General features: G+C 43.1%; 1 protein-coding gene across 4 annotated transcripts in view; it reads right to left on the bottom strand.

Annotated features, from left to right (window-relative positions):
* Positions 1-1,257: 1,257 nt before the first annotated feature.
* Positions 1,258-22,159, bottom strand: part of LOC110973398 (uncharacterized) — a 61,931-nt gene continuing 41,029 nt past the window's right edge. For all 4 annotated transcript variants that reach the window (XM_087147700.1, XM_087147701.1, XM_087147702.1 and 1 more), the window contains 2 exons: positions 13,869-14,089; positions 1,258-7,391 (listed from right to left, as the gene is read on the bottom strand). In XM_087147700.1, coding sequence (XP_087003826.1) covers positions 7,161-7,391; positions 13,869-14,089 — 452 coding nt within the window. In that variant the 3' untranslated portion in view covers positions 1,258-7,160. The remainder of the gene's footprint in view (positions 7,392-13,868; positions 14,090-22,159) is intronic.

Genomic DNA, 22,159 nt, shown 5'->3' with positions numbered 1-22,159 from the left:
AACGGTATGGACGTGAGACAACGCGGGGGGACGGGTTGGGCAAACGTGACAGTCCGTGATTGCCGTGGACGCCAGGCAAGATTTGTAAACTGTCAAATATTTTGCCACGGCAGTCACCGTGTGGATGAGAAACTTAGTAGACCGCAGTGAAACGGGGTGAACGCAACACAACTTGACAGTACGTGATAGCCCGTAACAAAACTTGCAGACGGTCCGTAGTGGGAGGGGAAGCATGCGCATTCCCTGGCATCTCACGATCCTTCAAGTTTTGTCACGTTGTGCTGCGTTTTGTCATGGTTCTCACGGCAAGCTATAGGGTGTACGGTAGTCGCTTCGTGGCGTTCAATTACGGCACGTCCAGATGTGTTTACACGCCCAGTGCGACTGAGGCGCGTTGCGTTCTACTACGGTTTGATACGACGAGCGCGGTCTAGGGGAGTATAGAAGCCGGGCCAGGCAGGGCAACTTCATGCAACATGATAAAAAACTACTTTCAAAAAATAAATTGAAGACGACTTCAGTAGCCCTGTCTATCACCTTCAGAAATGTGCGGACTTTGCAATGGCTTATTACGTAATCCGAACCTGATTTGTATGGGCAGTAGAACAGACAGTGAAAAAACTAAACAGGATCTAACAAAACTTGACAATGGAGAAAAAATTACCAAATCCCACGGCGCACTACGTTTCGGGCAAACGTGATTGCCGTGGCCGCCGGAAACATAAACCGTGCTTAAGGAAACACACTAAAAAGATTCCTTTGAGTATACGGAAGTGTAAGCTCATTTCATTAAGTTCAAAGGCCAATTTCCTTTTCAACGAACCAGCACCAGCTATGTAGGTTAACCTTTCCGCAGAAAACTACCTTCCCTAAAGCGTAACCGAAGACGACCGTCCGGCTTTAAAATCAAATTTCATTTCCGCTCGACACATTCTCGCGGACCGATGGTTGAGAACTTCAGTTTTCTCTCCATTTCGCCCGGGGGTACTCGAAGATTCACTATCATGCGAAGTCATCACTTCCCTTCGTACTAATGGATGCCCGGAGGACCAAAGAAAAAAAAAGGTAGTGACACCTACATAACAGAACCTAATTGTTGAAATGGGGGCGGGCAGTGTCAGTACTGTTTCCAACGGGTTGTTTGCCATACCATTTTTTTTGGCACGCGTCGACGGAAAGAATTAATTTTGAAATTGGCCTTGGCACTGACACAATAGCTCAGGACATTTTTAAGGAAACGAGCTCACACAATGCAAATTGGAATGACTCGTTAAAGAACTGGTACGGAAACAAGTTTATTTATATCACCTAAAAAATTAGGATTTCCAGATGACTTATCAATGTGTGTGTGTGTGTTCAAATCACGGTCCTTTTTTCCAATATTATATAGTGACAATTTGTGTAATGAGTTCTAATTTTACGGGTACCAAATAATGGTGATGATTACGGTGATTATTATGATGTCATTAACGATATGGAATAAAATTTCAACCATTAATATATCAAATAAAGAAATAATGCAGAACCTCAACATTGCAAACTGTTTTAACAGAACGCCATATATTTTCAAAGACAAATAGACGAATAAAGAAGAGCAGAAAAAAAGCCCACTACAACCCTGAAAAAAACAAAAACAAAACAAAACGGTCAGTAGACTATGAGCACCATGCTGTAAAGGTGCCCATCGAAATTCATAAACGCACCCAACCGTTCGGATTATTGATCGGGTGTGGAACCTTCCAGCTATCAAGTAACACGTGAACAGCGTCGGCACTTCGATGTCAAATTTCTCAGTCAGGTACTTATCGCCTCTGACCAACCACGACCAACTTATAGCAATGAAAATGATGTAGTATGTCATTTTTACGAGTTTGGAGCCTGATCCACATCGCTCGAGTAAAGTTCGCACGCTTGAGCAAGACAATTGTGGCAAACCTGACGCGTTCCCTACTACACTTCGTGTGCAAGATGCATGATGCCATCTCTTGGAGGCCTAATTGGACAGAATTCGTTTCAGCAGTGTCATGGATGAACACCTCTGAGCCTAGCACGCGCCAACCATGCGCATTGGATGAACATGCCGCGATGCTGCAAGGAATCCACAAAACAATTTGCGCGTGCGTATTGCACAAATAAGGAATGTTTAAGAGTGCAATTGTAAGACCAATTTCACGAAGAACATTTCATACCGTTGTAAACCATTTCACTGCTTGAAATGTAGGGATTCGTGAATATTAAATAAGCCTTTAGACATTCCGCCCTTTCTTCCAGCTCTTTCGGAAGACATGAGCGCACAAGCGCATCACTGACAGTTCCGCCTGTGTTTGTACCTGATTTTTGCTCTGTCACAGAGATATTTTCTGCCCTGCGTTGGCTAATCCTCATTTTCGAGGAGTGCTAATTAAGCTAGTATTATTTTTATAATCAGTTTAGAATGACTTTGATTCGAAAATTGGGATTTTTTCTTTGCCTTACTCATGACTCCCGTTATGTGTTTCCTATGTTGTGCATGTACAGTACATGTACATCGAGCGTGGGTTAATTCGTAACCTTCCGTGACCTCTGACCGGGTTGTGTGCGGTCTGGGCATGCATCGTGATATGTCAGAATTTACTAACTTTGCATGGCCTGTCATGCAGGAGCATAAAAACTTTCATTTTTGTGCGCACCTCTGTAAATATTCTGATATTTATATGAACTTATGCGCTGGTTTAATCTTATATTCTTGTCGATATTCTGATCACGGTGCTACGCAGACCTTCCATATTTCAACGATCTTATCCGGTTCGTAAGTGTGTCGTCACTTCAGTTTAAACCACGCCTACTGCACATGCACTGCACATAGAGTTTACATGCATTGATCGCCGTTTACATGGAACCATAAAACCGGAAGTTAACGCGCAACTTCTGCGATCGTCCAATTGGAGCCTGCAAATGCTGACGCGTCAGCCTTTGTAACGAAGTCACTTGCGAACCGGATTCTGGAATGTATCCGGTTCGTAAGTGACTTCGTCACAAAGGCAGACGTGCCATGATTCGCAGGCTCCCATTGGACGATCGCAAAGTTGTGCGTTAACTTCTGGTTCCATATGTGGAACTGTGTGCAGTGCATGTACGGTGTGTGCGTAATTTAAACTTAAGTGTCGTCACACTTACGAACCGGATGCTCTTCACGTACACACTGAATGCGTGCAAGAACCCAGTTGGAAAACTTTGCACTTTCTGTCTTTCTTTCGCCGGGGAGGGTGCACTTCATCTCGGGGCGAATACTGGACACCGTGCGCAGCCCATTGGACGTACTCGAGGGTTTGTGTGTTCGAAACGTCTCTTATCATTTTCTTTACCCGTTCTGCCAATCAAGAATGCTTCTTCTCTATGTTCACCTCCGGACTCACTGACATGGAAGAGGCATTGCTGATAGGTATAGCTTAAGGATACACTGATATGAAATGGCACCCACATCTTTTTATATTTTTTCAACTGCCGCAAGTGCACTGCATTCTAATCATCTACAACATCATACGTATAACCGGTTACAATTATTAACAACGCACTGTATAATTTTGTACGATTGCTAGTGCATGCTAGATTGAAAGACTGTGACAATTTTGGTCGTTTAAATTTGTTTCAATCAATATTTCACCCTCCCACTAAGTACGTTATGCATATGTCCTTGCCAGTAAGATGCGCGTTTGAGTCTTCTACTATGTATGCTTACGGTTGCGTTGCGTGTCAATACCGAAAGCAGCAAGTTTCCATGCGCTCCAACAATACTTATGACGGAATCACCAGCAAGGCGTCATTTAAAATGTCCAGGTTTCTTTACTTTGTTTTTCCTTTTTTGGACCAAAATAAGGAAACCTTCCCGTGTAAATATTGCAAATTCCTCTTCGGTTCAACTCACAGCTCATAGCTACTTTCATCGCAAACCATCAGGGCAAATAGATCCCTCCCTGGCAAGACTTGTGACTAAATTGCTGTTATCTGTCTATGCAGTGATACAATACATGAGTACTTGCGAGGGTTCTCCTGACATTTACTGGTACAACAGCAAACGACATTCCAAAGGAAGAGGAAGGAGGTTCCCCTGACTCTGCTAACAAACAGCTGTCCAGCTGGTACCTGCCTGGTGCAGTATAAACTTTAGGACAATCTTAAATCAGGCCTCATGAAAAATGCTACGAGAAACGTCGATATACAGCGGCAGTGGATGCAGGAAATCGGCAAATAAAAGGGGGAAAAGAGACCACATTTTGCTAACATCCACGTCATACATCACCAGATTTATATTATAATAATAAAATTAATAATTAATAAAATTTCATAATGACTGCTTCGAGTAGTGCAGTCAAACTAGCCTCCCTAAATGACCTACGGAGCATTCTCTTTTCCCGTATACCAAAAGACAAAACGGTCAGTATATATGTTCCATAAAACTTCACCAACATCATCCGCACATTCTTGAAATTTGTTGCCCGCACAGAGAGCAAAACGATGTAAACGTGCACTCATTTTTGTCAATCGCGTGTAGAAATGTCGAAATTGAGACAACTTAATGTGCCGAAACAAAGGTCAGGGTACCAGTCGTAGTTTCTTTTGTACGGATAGAGTAATTCTCTTCTGTCTGCAGATACAGTGCATCACAGAACGAGGATGCCTGCGATTGTCTTTTTGTAGGAGTGCCAATATAAAAAATATTTTCAAATGCAAGGAAGCGTCTCTTGGCGTGTACTCCGCCAATCAGAAAATAGAATATGTGGGTGGGGCATTGTACTACAAAAAGATATTGTTGATCAACTTCCGGATCATTCATTGAGTGGGACAGATAACGCTTAATTTATAACGAGACCGCACAGGTCCCTACTCGTTTAATGGCTAAAGGTTCCCTCACAACAAGCAACCTATGAATCGTTTTAAGTTACGTCGGTTTAAATTATCACTGTTGGTCATAGATGACTGTGCAAATTATATTGTGGCCAGGTAGAAATTAACAAGATTGTATTATTGATCTTAGCATCGATTAGTTGAACTGCTTAAACTGGGCATTTTATTGATAAAGGCATAAACATTACAGGGGAGAAAAATCGAGTTTCCACATCGTATGGCACCGGAAACAACTAATTTTAGACAAAGAGGGTTTGTCCTTTAAAAGGTCACATCTAGCTGGGCTAAATTCTTGGGGTCTCGGGCACTGACTGCACAATGCTGCCACACGACGTGGTTGACATTGGTTCGATTGACAACTTTTGATCAACATTTTGATTTTGACAGGTGCCCTACAGAAAAGCTTTGCTAGCCACGTCAGGGTAGGCTCGGTATTAGCCACTGCCAAGGTGCTGAACGGCCAAAAGCATGCACTAGAGACGCTTGCAGCCCAGTAATTCAGCACAGCCCATGGCTATCTGGAAGACCGAGGCCGAGCCTTAGCGCACTTATTCCTCCCCTGAATCTATTGAAAGCTTCAACAAAACGTTAGGGAGGGAAGAGGGAAGATATTAACCAAATATTAAGTGCGAGTAGGAAACTTTTAACCTTATATTAAATATCAATGTGCAGAGTGTCTTATAGCAAATCCAAGCTCAGAGAATTCTACACTTGTAAAGCAAAGTCAACCCAAGACTAATTTGGTCGCAACGCAACGCGACGTTGTTTTAACACCAACACTGCACAATCTTAATGTGTCACAAGCTATAGAGTATCGAGTCAAAAGGGTTCGATTAGGTGTGACTGTAGATGCGCTTGCGGTTAGGCCGCCAACTCATTTTGGCCGGTGCAAAATAATCCTCTTCATCCGACTTTCAAATGTCATCCGGATCCAATCAGACGGAATCCTTTCCGGAGGAAGATTATGAAAAAGCTAGTTTTTACCTGCATATTTATACAGGCTGGCTTTCAGAGTACAAGAAGAGTCTTCAGAGACAGGCCAGGATACCAGAACGTACATTTCCAAGAAATCCTTGTTTGCTCAACGGGGATACTAATCGAGATAGGCTGATGACATCGATACTTTGACCCATGTAAGTTGTCTCTCCTTCCCCTGGAACGCATCAACTAGCTTTGACTTGACATTTAGTCGCAGAATATACCAGCCCATCATCGATCGACGAGCACAGTCTAGCTGTGGCCCCGAGAGGCCGTGTGACGACGGTTTCACAGTTGCACTATTTTTCCCCAGTGTTGATACATGGTACACAATTAGGTGACGAGATGGATTTCTCTCTCACCGTTTACGTGCCAGATGGTATCGATTCCTTGCACACTTTTCTCAGTCCAGTAAATTTCATAAGCAGAATCGTTAGCGAGCAGGGCGTGGACAGCTCGGCAGTTGTACACCTGGCTTCCGCTAGTGCCATCTGCGTGCGTTAATTCGGTGCCACTAAGTATACAGGGCAGTCGTAGACGTCAGATCCCGGTCGCACATCAAGCCTCGATCTGAATTTACTCCGATTGAAAAGAGACCATCTTTTTAGTCGGTGGGCACGGTGTTGTCTCATTTCTTTGAACAATATGCATCATCGTAGACTTCAAGTCAAGAAAACATTTCAACATTTTCAGGAGTACGAAGGGAAAAACCTATTGAAAGGCACAATGCTAACTGTGTGACCACTGTATCACAGTTACATATCGACATAATACTAGTTTATTACCTGCTCACTTTGGCCTATAAATGGTAGGGCCCTATTTCCCACACACGTTTATCCAACTGTGATGTCAGCGCTTTTAGCAATCAACTAGGTTCCTTTTAAAGAGCACATTGACCATCGCCAATGAATTTTGCTTCCGCCAAGTACAAACAACTTAAACAGACCCTACCGATAGCTTTTGATTAATTCGTTCATATATTTAACACACGATAAATTTACAATCACCCAGCAGTCTATATACATATACAGTATGTGCACATCAATTTGTTTTTTTTTTCTCAAACAGCGAAGATGTTTGTTCTTGGCAACAGTTCTGATCACAAGTTAACGAAGATACCCCACAATATCACAAACTGTACATTTCCTTCACTGTTTCGACTCACGTAAGTTTGACTTTCCTTTTTTATATCTCATGTATCCTCGTGTGACCAGCAACACATTTCTTTGCAGCTTCACCGGGCATTCCATTTTAAGTCTTGTTTTAGGAGCCTGAAACGATGCACGTTTACAGCCCTCTCATCTGCTTAACATCCAGGCAACCAACATGGCGGCCGATGTTCCAAGAACCTGTAGTCTGCTTAGGACAGACAAGGGCGCTCCATTGCAAAGGTCCGAGTCACAGCAGGAAATGCACACACCCGTCGCTTCCGTGGACTCGCCGCACATATCCACTTCTGTGCAGTTGACGAAATATTTGCAACCTCGCGAGTAACTCGTAATGACCCCGGCAGCTTTCTGTTCCACGATCTGAAAAGATTTACGGAGAAAACAACATCAGTGAAAAAAAGTTGCCTGTGTGACGCCAGCTACGGGAGATTTCCAATACAGTGCGCCACCAAGAGGTTGCCACGGAGAGGCCATTTTTGAAGTTTACAGTCGACAAAAGCATGGCCGTTTTTCCACGATTTACATTAGAAAAAAAAATGATGGGTGGGGACATTCCATGCGATAGAAAGAAGAAAGAATTAATAAAACTGTAAGTCTAAATACATTTACAAAATAAAAAAACAATACAAGAAAAACAAATTTTGAAATAATTCAAGTTCCCCGCGAGGAGCAGGCATATAGAATTGGTTGTCCATTTCCCACAATGCAATGTGAAACAGGACTTTCCATGACGACCTGTTGGTGGTGCACTGTATTTGTAATTACCCATTTTGTTTCGCTCGGCGCCCGGCACCCAAACAGGTCGCTGGGAAGGGCTGATGGATATGGCCTCGCATAAATTTTAGTGAAGAAAATACGTCACATGGGGTCACAGCTAGCTGACGACACGAAGAGCTTGTGGGTAAATTTCTGCCAGGCACACGAGCCCGCCCATTGCGTTACACAAGCGGTGGTTATCAATTTGATATTTTTTCTCTCTTTCTTCCTCATTGCTGAAAATAGTCTCACAGCGTTCGTTCATCCAACATTTACCAAGATAACCAATAATTTGAAATTTATCGCTGAAAGATACACGATCAGTGACATTTAGTGAAAAGATAAATTACCACATTGGGATTGTTCCCAGGTCATATTGCCCGTGCCAAAGCATTGCCATTGGCAAACTAAAAGAAAAAAATAAAGAATGGGATAACCTCGTGGTCACAGGTTGTGCACAAAGTAGCCAATCACAGTGCAAAGCCATCAGCCCTTCCCAGCGACCTGTTCGGGCCCTGGGCAACGAGCGAACTGTTTTGTGATATTGGTAATATTTAAATCAATACTTCCCTTTTCGGGAAACCGTTTCATGATTATTCGTTTAGTAGGTGATGTAAATGAGCTGCAAAGCGGCCTTATAGTGGAAGACAGCTTCCCAACGTATTTTGTAGGGAAAAGGGTAGAAAGTGTCAAGCCATAAAGATTGGCTGTTTGTCGCGAATTTTTGTTCTCGAACTGCAGTCCTTAGCGAACTGCAGTCCTTAGCCTTTAATAGTTTGGTCTAACATAACCTCGACGGCCAACCAAGGTAAGGAGTTCCACGATGCGAGATAAAGTAAATAAGAGTAACAACACCTGTTGAATTGTCAACACCGAACCACACACGCAAGTTGATTTCCGGGATACAAAAAATCATGTGTTCTTTTTTTTTTTCGTTCTCTGTGTTCTCAACCTCCAAAATAATTGTATTTAGGACGTATAAGAAAAAAACCTGTTAATTCGTATGTACTAATTAGTATTTTGTATGCATGGATTACTGAATTGCACTTACGAATTACTAAGATATGGGCCTTATTCAAAGAACTATCCATCGACTTTTAACTTTACATCAGCCGACAACACTACTGAGAGCTTACGGTACCAAGTACCGAGTGTAGGAGTCGTTTACGATTGCAAGTCGTGTTTTGCAACGTACGATTTAGTACGTACAAAATAAGGTTAAGGACACTTTTCCATATGTACGTTTTTGAGTGCGTTGCATACACCATGCGTTCATGCGTTTCACTTTCACGGACACAAAAATTGCTTCCATTAACATAACACACTGAATCTAAACGAACTGCTAATTAATTCTTACATACGAATCAGTAGAGTTCCGTGTATACGACTTACTGATTCGTGCGTACGAATGGATATTTTGTCTTTATAGTTCCATACGAAACACTAGTGTCGCTGCTTAAAAAAGACGCAAGACCAAAAATAACAGCTTTAAGGCGCCTTTCCATATGCGCGTCAACACTTGCGCCAAGCGTTGCGTATCCGTCAAAATCGCTCCCGGGGCGATTTTGACGGCCGAATGGAACGCACACGTGTGTTATGTTAATGCAATCGATTTCTGTGTCCGTGAAAGTGAAACGCATGAACACATTGTGTAGGTAACACACCCCAAAAACGGAAATATGGAAAGTCGCCTTCATACCACCAAAAGCAAAACAAAGATATCTACTTCATATTTAATAAAGGTTGGCTGTAAAATGCCAAAGTACCATGACTTAACAGGACCGACGCAGTAAAAAAAACCCATTAATGTAGTCCTTTAAAGTGCGCATTCATGTGTCACTTTTAACTCATTTTAACGTTTACAGGGGCATTTTCGTGTTTTGGGGCTTTTTTGCGCGAAAGCTATGTAGACACCAATATTCACCAGCAGACGTGTGGTGTCATTACGAAGGAAACTTCAATTGTATAGTCATGTCAGCACCAAACTGCACTACATTTGGCGACAATTTATTGTCTCAAATCTTCTTTTCTTTACTTACTTAATGTTTCTTTTTATGTTACGGTGGGCCTGTGACTAACGTTTCCCAATTAGACCAGAGAGAACTTTTCAATGAGATTAACGAAAAAAGGACGTCGAGTAGAGTGCTACAGAAATATGTTTCCAATTAAAATTCATCTGATAAGCCCTTTACACTGGTCGGCAAAATAACCTTCATAGGATTATGTAGGAGGATGTGTATACGCCTTAAGTCGCATTGCAAGCATTCTGCTTGTCTTGAATTGGCCTTCTTACCAGCTGTCGCATCTTTTGATGAGCAAATGTAAGCCATCAATAACATAAACCGTAAGAATGAAACGACATCGTTAATGACGCCGCACGAATTGTACCAGAGGTCATTTACATAAACGACCGCGTGCTTCGAGTACGTAATAAATAAGGTCATTCTGGCGGTATTTCCATGTAAAGAGCGCCTAGATCTACGCGTCAGGAAAATTTGACAGCGACCAAAAGGGATGTCATGAATATGTATGTGGTTTCAGATTCCACGCACATTTTCAACGCATGCAGATCCACGGAACCTACAGGTAGGCCTACTATATATCAAAGCACACCAACTCTGGTTTTACATGACCTAAGTGTGATGTATTGTGTTGTAAATGCATTGTATCCACATTATCGAAAAATATATATTATCCACTTTATACCTTTGCAATGATTAATGCTTACAACCAGCAACGTGATTTGTATTACTGTAAAAACAGTGCTTAGAGTTTAAAACTTTTGTTTCAACATTTTTTACAAGTTTAATCCACGAAACGCCCATTGAGATGCATTTAGGAATGTGTTCCAACGCTAAACGCTTTTCAGTGGTTAATGTTCAGCTTTGTGAAATTCTGCTCAGCATTTGAATACATTTCTTGAACGGATTTCAATACAAATGTCTAACATGTTGTCGGTGAAGCGTGTTTAAAAGGTGGGTAAAAAGTGTGTAGAAATAAATTTAAGTTTAAATTCTGAGCGCTTTTCTTTACGTTGTACTGAACAACAAACACGGGATTACAATACGGGCAATTCACAATAGTGTGCCTCCAACAGTTTGCAACACGTTGGCCAATCACAACGCACGAAATCTGTCGACCCTTGCCAAACGCGCATAGGTATTGAGCGTATTCCCAAACAAACAATACAAATTACGGGAAGTCTTAGGTTTGCCGTAGCACTTTGCGAAACAACAAGGATTTTTCTGGGGGAAACCACCTTTTCCAGGGGATTTTTCGGGATAGGGGCATGTGAATCATGACCGGTGGGTCTTCGGCACGATCGGCATTGGACAGAAAATACTGTCTTGCCACTGATGAGAAAAGAAGACAAATAGATAGAGGAACACCCCTTTCATAAATTCTAAGATCAGTTGACCGAAAAGACTACAGTCGCCTTTAACGAAGTTACCCGTTTGCCACTGTGCTGTCCATACGAGAATCGCGCATCACAACGCTTTGTCATCACGGCTTGCGCGCACGAGAGGTTGATGAGATTTGGTTACAGTAACACAGGAAGGAAACCCGGGGAAAAAGGGGCGTATTTCATCTAGGGATGACTCTTCCTGAGAACCGTGACAGCCAGGAGAGATTTATTTTTTTCTGACATTGAAGGCGCCGGTCTTAAGCTCCAAATCACTCACAACTTGCCTCCAACAGCAAATTTATTGCTTCTATTACTTTTTCTATATTTGACTCTCCCGGCCAGCAACCTCAAACCAATATTGATGCAGCAAATATGGGAAATTGCCTGATAGACGAGAGCTTTTTGGGGGTTCCGAGACTACACAGGCGTATAAAAGCGATGGCTCGGTGCGTCTCGATCGATGTTAAAAAAAAAGAAAGAAACCGATGACACACCAAGAAACGGGATTTCAACGGAGACGTCTTCCGCGATATCGGCGCAAATTCTGATGTATTAAACCGGGGGATCGGGTTTCTGCCAGCGCGAATTAAGAGATGAAAGTGAGCCACCCGGTCCGCAGCAAGAGAAGAGGAGCCGCGGAAGGACGAACCGAGTGCGCCCGTCTCACATGTCACGCGCTGACACTGGAGGAAGATTATGGTCCGGACCATGGAGCTCTATGGTCCGGACTCACAACGTTTACTCAACTGTCGGCGGTTGGGGCAACAGTCGACAGAGCGGGATTTGACGCCTGAAGCAATTCCGACGAGAAACCAGCCTGTTTCAGTTTACCCTATAGACGAATAGCCCTGGCTGAACTCTAGGCCCGCGGAGGAGTTTAAGAATAATTTTCTGATGTCAATTTACTTTTATTATCAACATTGCTAAGAATAAGATAAAAAATTAGACCATTTGGCGGCGTGCAGTACCGCAGAAAGTATCATATAACTACGCGTTGAAGTTGGCGCACTCCTTATAAATGTCGGTACATGAGCATAATATGGAATCATTTGGCAATCTTAAATCAGCAAATGATATTTCCATTTCCCATCTCAAGGCCGTTTCGTACTTGTCACCAAAGCGAACACAAACTTGAATTTGTGACGTCAGCTCCAATATTCGTTCTGCGAATTTGCCAAAAATTTGAACGCATTTTCTACTGGAGTGAAAGTTTGCTGTAAACTTTTCATGACGTCCAATTTGCTCCATTTTCACGTTTGCCTGAAGTATGAAACAGCTTTTAATCATTTATTCAGATGTTTTAAATACATAATGGCTTACTTAATTTCTGAAACACATTATAATGGAAAAAAAAATTGTGTTTAGCTCTTTCAAACATCAAGGGTTAAAGGTTAACTTAAACTTGTAACCTCATGAGTCCTCGTATAGTTAAACACAGAGCAACCGTCATCAACAATAACATCACAGAATCGGGTGGCAGCGCCTGAATGTTTGCTTAAAAGGCACCGTTAACCGTTTCGCATGATCTGCCTGTATAGGCCTCTTCCATCAATGTGTGATAAATTTATTTTTGCTTCGGCGCACGCTGTTGTCACAATTCGAAAAAAAAAAGGTTTTGAACACTTGAACAAACAGCGGCCTGGCAGGCTGTCAATAAATTGACCTCATAAACATGACCGAGCTGTGTTACCACACGTATTTTTTTACTTTTTAATATTTTGGGGGGGCTAAACGGTGTGAAGGATTTTGTTACTCTTAATGGCTATGCTTGAATTTCTGCGGGTACAATAATAAGAGAATACAATTATAAACACGACGGACTTGCACGGTGTGTATGAGGCGCAGCCCCCAACAAAATGCGTCGTGGCAGTTTTGGCTTGAATGAATCGATGAAAATGGATATCGTTAACATTAAATAGACAAATACTGCACAGGCACGTTCCACATACAGGTGCATCTTACAGAAACAGAGGGTCGTCAACTCGGTGAGCGAGTTCGTAACAATTTTAATGACAGGTGAGGGTCCGGCACGTGATTATTCACAAGGGCAACGTATACATAGTGCCCGTCGAGTTTCAGAGGTGTGGCGGCTATCACATTCGAACTGAACATCAAAATAAGAAAAGAAATGGGCTTGCATTCATTTAAGATCAATAAATTGTGTGAATACGGGCATGAAATAATCACTATGATTGGAACTGTAATTTCACATTTATTGTAATACCCAAATTCATGGACGCTCACTGTACAGTCAGGAAGACTTGGATTCCTTAACTGACTTCTATTCAACAATATTCCTTTCATGAACAAGTCATACTGTAATTACAATCTTTAAAATGCAGGTCAATAAATATGTTAATTTTTCCCCGGCTTCAGCTTTACCCTCACGGCTAGTTCACATCAGTAAAATAGACCGCACTCGTGTGGAGCCATCTTGAATTAAAAATGAGGTGAACTGTTTCAAGAAAATAAAAGTGCATACAAATTCAGGCCAGTTTTTGTTTAGAACGGTTCAAACCTTGTGATAAATTATATCAAAATTTTGTTTGAAGCCAAATTAAAGTACTGAAAGTGAGGGTTGGTACTCAAAAAAGTCCAGCACCACTCCATTTCACAGATTATATTGAATGTGATAAATTCAGGGCACAAAGTCTATTGTGCTGTGGGGAACTTACCGTACAGCTGGGGTGCAACTCGTGTGTCTTGTCAACTCCCTGTTCCTCCCGGGTTATCGAGTAGGGACACTGGACCGTCTCCTCGACTTGCCCGCTCTGGCACTGCGACAGCTTGGACCAAAAGTTCTCCTCGAACTCGTAGGCCGTGCACCTGTAGCACTCCAGGTAGGCCACCATGTCCCCGGTTGCCGCCTGGCAGCTCGCTCGCACCACGAGGAGAGCTAGGGAGAAGATGGCAGCGAGAAATGTTACCTGCTTGTCAGTGTCACGGTAGATCAAGCTAGAAGCTAATTGGTAAGCGGCACTCCGGCCCTTAGCGCCTCGGCCATTGGCGTGAACAACCCGGTCGCGAGAGAACATTGTGTTTCTTTAGTAGCTTTGTGCCTTGGAAAAAATCTAGGTATGACCGTATTACAACTTCTGATCCTCCTAAAACAGGAACATGTCTTTGCAACGGTTGTCAGTAAAATACATGCGGCTGATTTTAAGGTGACCCAAAACACACACTAAGCCATGCAGTCGGTTTACAATTAAAGACTCAGTAAGCTCCGTGATCTCATCCTGCCCCTAAGGATGCTCCACTCAGGATGGCTATTGTAAACTCTACTGCTGGCACATCGAAAATCGCGCACGGACGTATCGATGGTCTTTGGCAACACCGCGGCCGGCTGCTGCGGGCATTTATGAGGCCACGTGGAAAGTCAACAAACCAGTCGGTTTTGCAGGGTACCGGCAGAACATGTGTTTTTTTTTTTCCTCACCACCAGCCGATGTATCAAGAAACAAGTGCCCCGGGAATCTTCAATATCACGACAACGTTCCAAACGGTCGCATCGCGGTAATTCACCCCCCCCCAAAAAAAAAAGTTGGCCCCTGGGTTTGACTGCTGACAAATTGAGACAGGTGTGAAATTGCTGATAGATGGCGCAATCTGTTGATAATCCTTTGCCTTCGCGCGCCGCAAATAAATCACTAAAACACACAATTCGCAATGCATGCATGGTGCGTGAGCACCAGCGTCAGGGAAAGACATAACAGTCTTTTCTTAAAGACGGATGGGCTGACTGTCACGGTAACCCTACCCTAATTGGTCATACCATGGCGGAAAGACAAAGAAGAAGTTTGAACAGCCCAGGCTATAACATCTGGTCAATTACCGCGTCCTGGCGTGCCCAGTATGTCCATAGCCATAGCGCAACGAATGCTTTCTACGCAACACCTGTTTCAAAACCATTAAGCCCACTTTGTATCCCATTATAATTGCCGCAATTTGTCGCTGGTAATCTGCATCTTTGAAGCGTTGTGCATGTGTACTGCAGTATAGGAAGTTTTATTCATTGCCATCAATTGTCATATTGTCATTGCCAATATTCACGCCATCGATGGTGCTTGGTATGATCTGACAACACCCCCAAATTTAATGCTTGCGCAGTTACTTTTATTAGCTGTGTACCCGAAGTGTTCATGTACCGTTATTGCCCTTATCGAACGCTTTCTTCTGGACTTATTTTGGGAATAAATGGCCAAGTTGTTTATAAGATTTTGTGTTTTACTTGAATCATTTTTATAAAACGGAAGTCACACACTTTTCATGAGATCTCATGATCACTCTTTGTGATGAAAGAGTGCATTTTGTTTTCCGTGAACTTAACTGTCCTATGGTGGTTATCATGTTGTTGGCCAATCTTCGGACAAAGACTTTTATTAAAAACTGATGTTTTAGAGTGACAAAATAAAATTACAAACAATGCATGGATAATGGAAAAGTGCATCAAAATCTAAAAAAAAAATATTCACGACGGTAAAAGTAAATCTGTTAGATATTTTTTCTTTCTATTTCCTGGTCACTGCGATAAGTTGCAGAAAACTGCAAAGAAAACACCACAAATATTGCTAGGATATTACTGGCCCCACTTGTCTGGCTAAGCTGCAGGCAGCAAGCAGGCATTCTGGGAGTGTTTACTATTGTTTGTCTGACCGAGCGGCGATGATCATCGAGCACTTTGATGTGCCACAGTTGCAACTCCTTCTTTGTCCTTCCTCCCTGGTCATACTCAATGCCCCCCCCTCCCGCCAATGGCGGTAATTATTCTGACGATCCACCCAGAGCAAGAAGAAACCCAATCAGTTGGAAAGAGCGACGCAACCGCAACGCACGTATTTTTAGTTGTTCCTGAACCAGCGAAGTGCAGTCCCCACCAAAGGAGCCTCCGCTGCTAAGGTTATTGCGCCCGCTCTTGGTCCCGCTCAGGGGCTATTGTACGGATCCTCTATCCTTCGACCGAGAGTCACTCTGTAAAACATCCAACCAACGCTGCTTTCCGACACTGAGGGTGGCCATTGGGAATACCCGGAGAAACACCATTGGACTTGCCCATATAAGAAGATTAGTGGTCGACCGTAGCAACAAATCACCAATCAACACCTCCGTACTTCGGTGATGAGAATAAGTTTTGTATGGCTTCTCGCTGGTACCCCAATTTATACGCATGCATTGGCAAATACTGAAAGAATGTCTGGGATGAATTCGAATGGGAAAGGAAAGAACTGTTACCGTTACCCACTGGCCACCAACAAGCAGAGCAAACGAGCTTGCCCTTTCTCTCATCACACGGGAAGGCATTAGCTACGGTACGCATCGTAAATAAACTAATAATACGGACGTGTGGGAGATTTCCTCTCTTATCCATTGGAATTTACCATTAAGAAACATATCAGCCCTGGGTACGATTTAGTATGAAGCAAATTCTGTAAATCTGACATGATGGCACACACTGAGAAAACGACTGAAGGGAAATGCTATCTGTCTACAGGAGCCAATTCATCATGCCGGACATCAACCTTTGGCGTAATCCCTCGAGTGCCTCACGTCTCGCGTAACTCGACGTTGCCAAGGATAACAAATCGCACCGTCGCGACGCCTTAGGATTTCTGTTCCTCTCTGTCCGACGCTGCGCGCTCACCCTGGTGCGCAGACTGCCCCCGGAGATCCCCGGCCGTCCAATTCGCGCCGATTCCTCCTGATCAGTTTTTTGTTAACCAATTCTGGGGGAATGTAAAGATGGATTTCTCCTTCACATCTATTTTTATGGTCTTCATTGTACCGAATCCTGCGGGGGAAATTCAGTGGGGGATAAGCCTCTGTTTGCTTTGTAAGAGGACCACAAAGTCGACGTATGGGCGGGTTTTACTGCCCCGCGGCGTGTCGGCATAAGAATGATGGCCGCATCGGTCGAACAACACCATATCAAATACTATTTTAGCCGTGATTCATTTATGTCTTTCTTTAATCAATTCTTAACTTTGAAATGTATTTGTAAGTTCCATCGAAACGATAATAGCCTTTAGTACCTCGCAACAAATAGCAGATGCGATCAACGTTTGAGAAGATGCACATTTTCTAAATAAAAGTAATTTCCCCACAATTGGTATTCCTGTGTAGGCCTACTTCAAATGAAAATTGGCTCCTACACCCAACAAAAGCTGGCTTATACCAAATTTTTAAAACGCAACTACCGGCATATCCTGCAACTCTAACGCGTCTGTTTACATTACATTAAAACAACCACCATGAAATGCATTGTTTTTCAGCATCTCTGAGGCAATGCCGTAACCCGCTAAAGACAACACCATTCAGTCTTCGCTCTCATAAACGTCAGTAATAGCTCCGTGTTTGTAACGACCACAGCACTGATGACTGTGCTTTGACACGGTCAATACTCCTTTACTCTTTAGAATGCGCCACATGGCACCAACGAACAAGTGCAGTCACAGCGTAGATTCACTAAGCCAGTCTGATATTCCAACAATGCATGCCCAAATTGAAGCGCGTCCGAGGTCATTCGGGAACGGCAGCACGCGCGCGCAATTGTCTGCCCGATTGGCGCCATTTGCACAGCCATGTGCCACCTCTCGCGCGCGCTTTGTTCCCGAAAGACCTTGCCTTTTTGAAATACGGAACTGGCTCATTCTCATAGGGTGCGTTCGATTAGCTTACACGTGTAAGTCAAACTTACTTACGTAAGTCAAACTGCCCTGGTGTCAGCCACTACTACCCCGGCTGGCGAGTGGGTCTCTGGAGGCTGCCCGAGTGTAATGACGTCACGGATGGACTGTTCGTGCATGGACGTACATTAAGGAACGTGGCGGGAATTGACCTTTTTCCCAGAATGCCTTGGCGAGTACACTGCAGCGTTCGATTACCCTAATTTCGAAACTTCCCTTGCGTGTAACACTGCTGTATTCAGGGAAGCTAATCGAACGCACGCAATGAAAACAATTTTCAAAGGAAAATTACAACTGCGTGCGTGACGCTACCAGATGTGTGTGCGCGAGCAGCATGAAAATTGTTCTACACGCGCATGTGATGCTGGAAATTTATCCGCTATCTGGTGCATAAAGAACTTCGTCATCAATGCACACACATCTTTAAATAAAAGATCCTATTCGATGAACTCTCAATAGTTGCAAGTTCACTTCCGATTCCACGGTCACACGTAACTCTACGTGCAGTGGGCGTGGTTTTTACAGATAAAGTGACGTCACACTTACAAACCGGATACGGCACAGCCAATGACCTCATTGGAGAGACACTTAACATACTTTGTAATTTTCCAGTCGATGCACAATCCTGCACCCTCCTCCCCAGTGCATCCAGAGATAACATACTGCCAATCCTTGGGGTCTTTCTTCAGCAAAGTGCATTCCCACCGTTCTTGCAGCTGTTCCAACGGTTCATCTTCCACAGGTTTGCATTTTGCCTAATGCACGGAATTCTCGAGATCGAATTCTCCCCAGACCTACCCCCTAAAAGCCAATCTCACTCAGCCGACAATCTCAGGTATATTTGCACACTGGTGTAGTACCCGGGTTACTAAAACAATGTCTACTTGGACAGATACTGTAGGTCTGAGGGCTATCGCTGCATAGTTTACATCTATCCACTACGGTTCCCAAAAACGCGATTTTGAGAGTTTTCAGGGTGTGTTTTCGTTTTTTGTTTTGTTTTCTTTTGTTCCTCAGAAACCTGGGAAAATTCTCCCTATTAAACTTAACAAGATCTTAGGATAAGTCATGCACTTTAACTAGCAAACCCTTGGATAGGGACTTGAAGTACTTCCTCTGGTTAATTTTAAACGCTTTCATCGTGCATGTTCATCTCTGTGTTGTTCGCGGCTGAGTTGGTATCATACCAATGTTCAACGAATACGGGTCTTTTCGTTTGAGTACAATGCACTCTTGAAATTTCATTATATACGATAACGCACACGGCGACATGCTCATGTCGATTAATCAAAACGTTTCCATGCAGTCAATCCAATCCAATGAGAGGGCATGTGGGGAATTTCCATGGCACACACAAATCAACTTCCAATTTCGTCCCATAGTCTGTCAACTTCCTCTTACCAATACAATTGATGGTCGCTTCTATTTGACAAAAAGTGCCTACAAGTCGCGATCACTGGCTGCACAGGATATTACCACAAACGAAAGCATTTGATAAGCTTTGATTTAAATGTTCAGGCCTGACTGATGTTTAGACTTAGAATATCATTCAGTAACATCAACGAACAGGAGACGTCATCCAAAACTGTCATCTAAAGATGTGATTTAATCCAAACCCTATTCACACTCACATAATAAAGAGTAGAGAAAAGTTTAACCCGGGATTGTCTGTACCATTTTGTACAGTAAAATATATCTGTCACCGGGATATATTCATTGGCATTTCACGAGCAACAATAAAAGAGAGAGCAGTAAAGTTTTTTTGTTTTTTGGTTTTTTTTTTTTTTTACGCGAAGGGCTGGCAGGGGGACTTTAAACTCAATGATTTGTTAACCTTTTTACGATGCTCTCCAAGAGAGGACATAGTGGGGGCAATCTATGTCGCATGCGCGGCACATATGAAAGCTTACGCCGCTGGCATGGGCACAGAGGCATTAATGTACGAACAATCGTGATGAAAATCGCCTAGATTAACCCCCCTCCCCTTGAATGCTGGGGGCAAAATCCAACCTGATCTCATTACTGTACCGCTTGGAACGCCCTGCGTTGGAGCCAGCGCACGAAGAAGTGGATGAAATTCTGTTTGCAATATGCCAGCGGCGTTCCTTGTTATTGAGTCGGGCCCTGCAAGGAAGCCGTAATAAGCTCCCTCCTATCAGCAGTACGTCTTATCAGCTCAGGGAAGCGCTGCATTACGTGTGCATTACCTGTCATCCCTGTAAGTGTATAAAAGTTCAATTTTCTTTTTCTCTCCAACAAAATATCGGAACACAATCTACCAACTTGCTTTTTCGCAGAACACATTGTGGCAACGGACCAAATTGCATTATCTTTCTTAAGAGCGAGAAAGTGTATTCTATTTCTGGACTTGGTTTCTCTCTTTTGGATAGTTTTTTCCACTTTGAGCCACCATTTTTATTTAACAAGAAACCACCTCACGAGGTGATATTAAGGGGTGCATTCCACCAAATGGTTGCATTTCTGCGCCCGAGCTCATTAATATTTTGTGATCCCATAATCAGGAGGGATAGAGATATTTCTATAAATCACGAATTTGGGACTGGTAGTTTCCAGTTCGGAGTATCTCACAAAAAGCCCCAACCTGTGGGCCTATTTTGGATAGAGGCGGGCGGCTACATTCAGAGCTTAGCGCACAGTTTTACTACTATTTTGGGGGTATCTTTGGGGAAAGAAAGGCTAACCCCGAAGCGAACTTCTGGCCATAATTTTGAATTTCCAGTGAAAAACCGGAGGCTAACCTCTTCCCGAGAGTCAATAGGCAGCGATATTTCAGCCTGATTTTGCACTGTTTTCTATGGGCGCGTATTTGGTGTAGTGAAACCTGTAAAAACAAGATGGCGGAGCCCATGTTCAGAGCAACAGGGACGCCCTGTCCTTATTAGTGCTTTTTTAATGTACGGGCGGAGAAAATGAGCATTTTCGTCTTGGGAAGTTGTCAAAACAGTATACAAAGATTACAGAAAAATATCCGAGGAATGGACACCGTGTCTCTTTGGAGGGGCTTACTGACTCTTTTGTCCTATTACTCTAACTGAAAAAGGCCACCAAACTCCTCCATTTGGGGGGCAAAAAGCCCCCCCCCCAACGCTGGGAAAACGGAAATTAGAAGGTTTTAATCATTAATTTCGTCTATTCGTTCTCTTTCTGGCAGTTTTTCTTCCCTGTACCCCGCAGTTTTGTAGCAGATGTTTGATTGTCCCTTTTGTTTACGGAGTAAGATTGGCATTGCGCACAAACACTGCCGCATTATAGCTAATATCTTGATTAGCGAAATCAGACGAAACAAAAATCGCAACGTGACTACAGGATGATCTTGTTCCAGTTTATATAGCGCAAAGGGAAAGCGGGATACCCCCCCCGATTTATCAGAGACTCAGGCGATTTTAGGTTTTTGTTTAATTTCCCTTCTTCTCAAACGGCGTAAAAAGCCCCCACATTTAGCATCACCCCAAAGAAATGCCATAAAGTGTTCACAGAAAGAAACTTCCAAATTTGCCCCGACCCAAAAAATTATAGTGCTGGATTTGCTTACGGACTAGGGTTGCAGGTAGACGTATAAGGCAGATGGAAAGCTCTTTTATAATTGCATTCAATATGGAGCAAATCTGAAATAAAGTTGGTATCCTCTAGGCCTATGTTGTAGTTCATCATGCTGGGACTGACGTTAATTTTCGACCTATGCACTGCACATCGTCTCGACCACACTAACTTGGAACGTCATCATTACGGACACACAAGTTGCAGCGTTGACCCAACTAACTGTGGGAATGTTATAGACTAGATTGGTTAAGGAAAATGGACGCAACTAGTTGCCGAGCCGCAGTCGAAGACATTATCAACGTCCATCCCCTGGGCTGGTCTTAAACGTTAGTATAATACCGGTCGAGCACATATTTATTCCTATTCATAATTAAATACCTTCTCAGCCAGAAAGTTCGATTCCTTTATGGCGGTCTTCATGTGCCATTCTTAAATACCTTATGACTAAGTAAATCCAAATAAGTTAAATACTGACAATTTCCAACGATATCATTCACCAATTTTTACTTCAATGCTATATACCCCAGAGGACCGTTGCTTTATGCTCGTTGAGGACCGGACACGTGATAGGCTAATGACCAATAGGACTGGCTAAACTTACTGTATGAATATGAATATGTACAAAAAGGGAAAGTATTCGTCTAAACAGTGCAATTTATCTGGTGTTCAGAGAGAAACCAGATACAAAATTGTATTGCGGAGTATGTTATCCGTACGATACCTCA

The sequence above is a fragment of the Acanthaster planci genome, linkage group LG17 (genome assembly GCF_054643075.1).
Source record: "Acanthaster planci isolate LZ-2023a linkage group LG17, COTS_SCS, whole genome shotgun sequence".
Classification (NCBI taxonomy): Eukaryota; Metazoa; Echinodermata; class Asteroidea; order Valvatida; family Acanthasteridae; genus Acanthaster; species Acanthaster planci.
The sequence above is the reverse complement of the archived record's forward strand: the minus strand, read 5'-3'. Positions and strand labels throughout refer to the sequence as shown.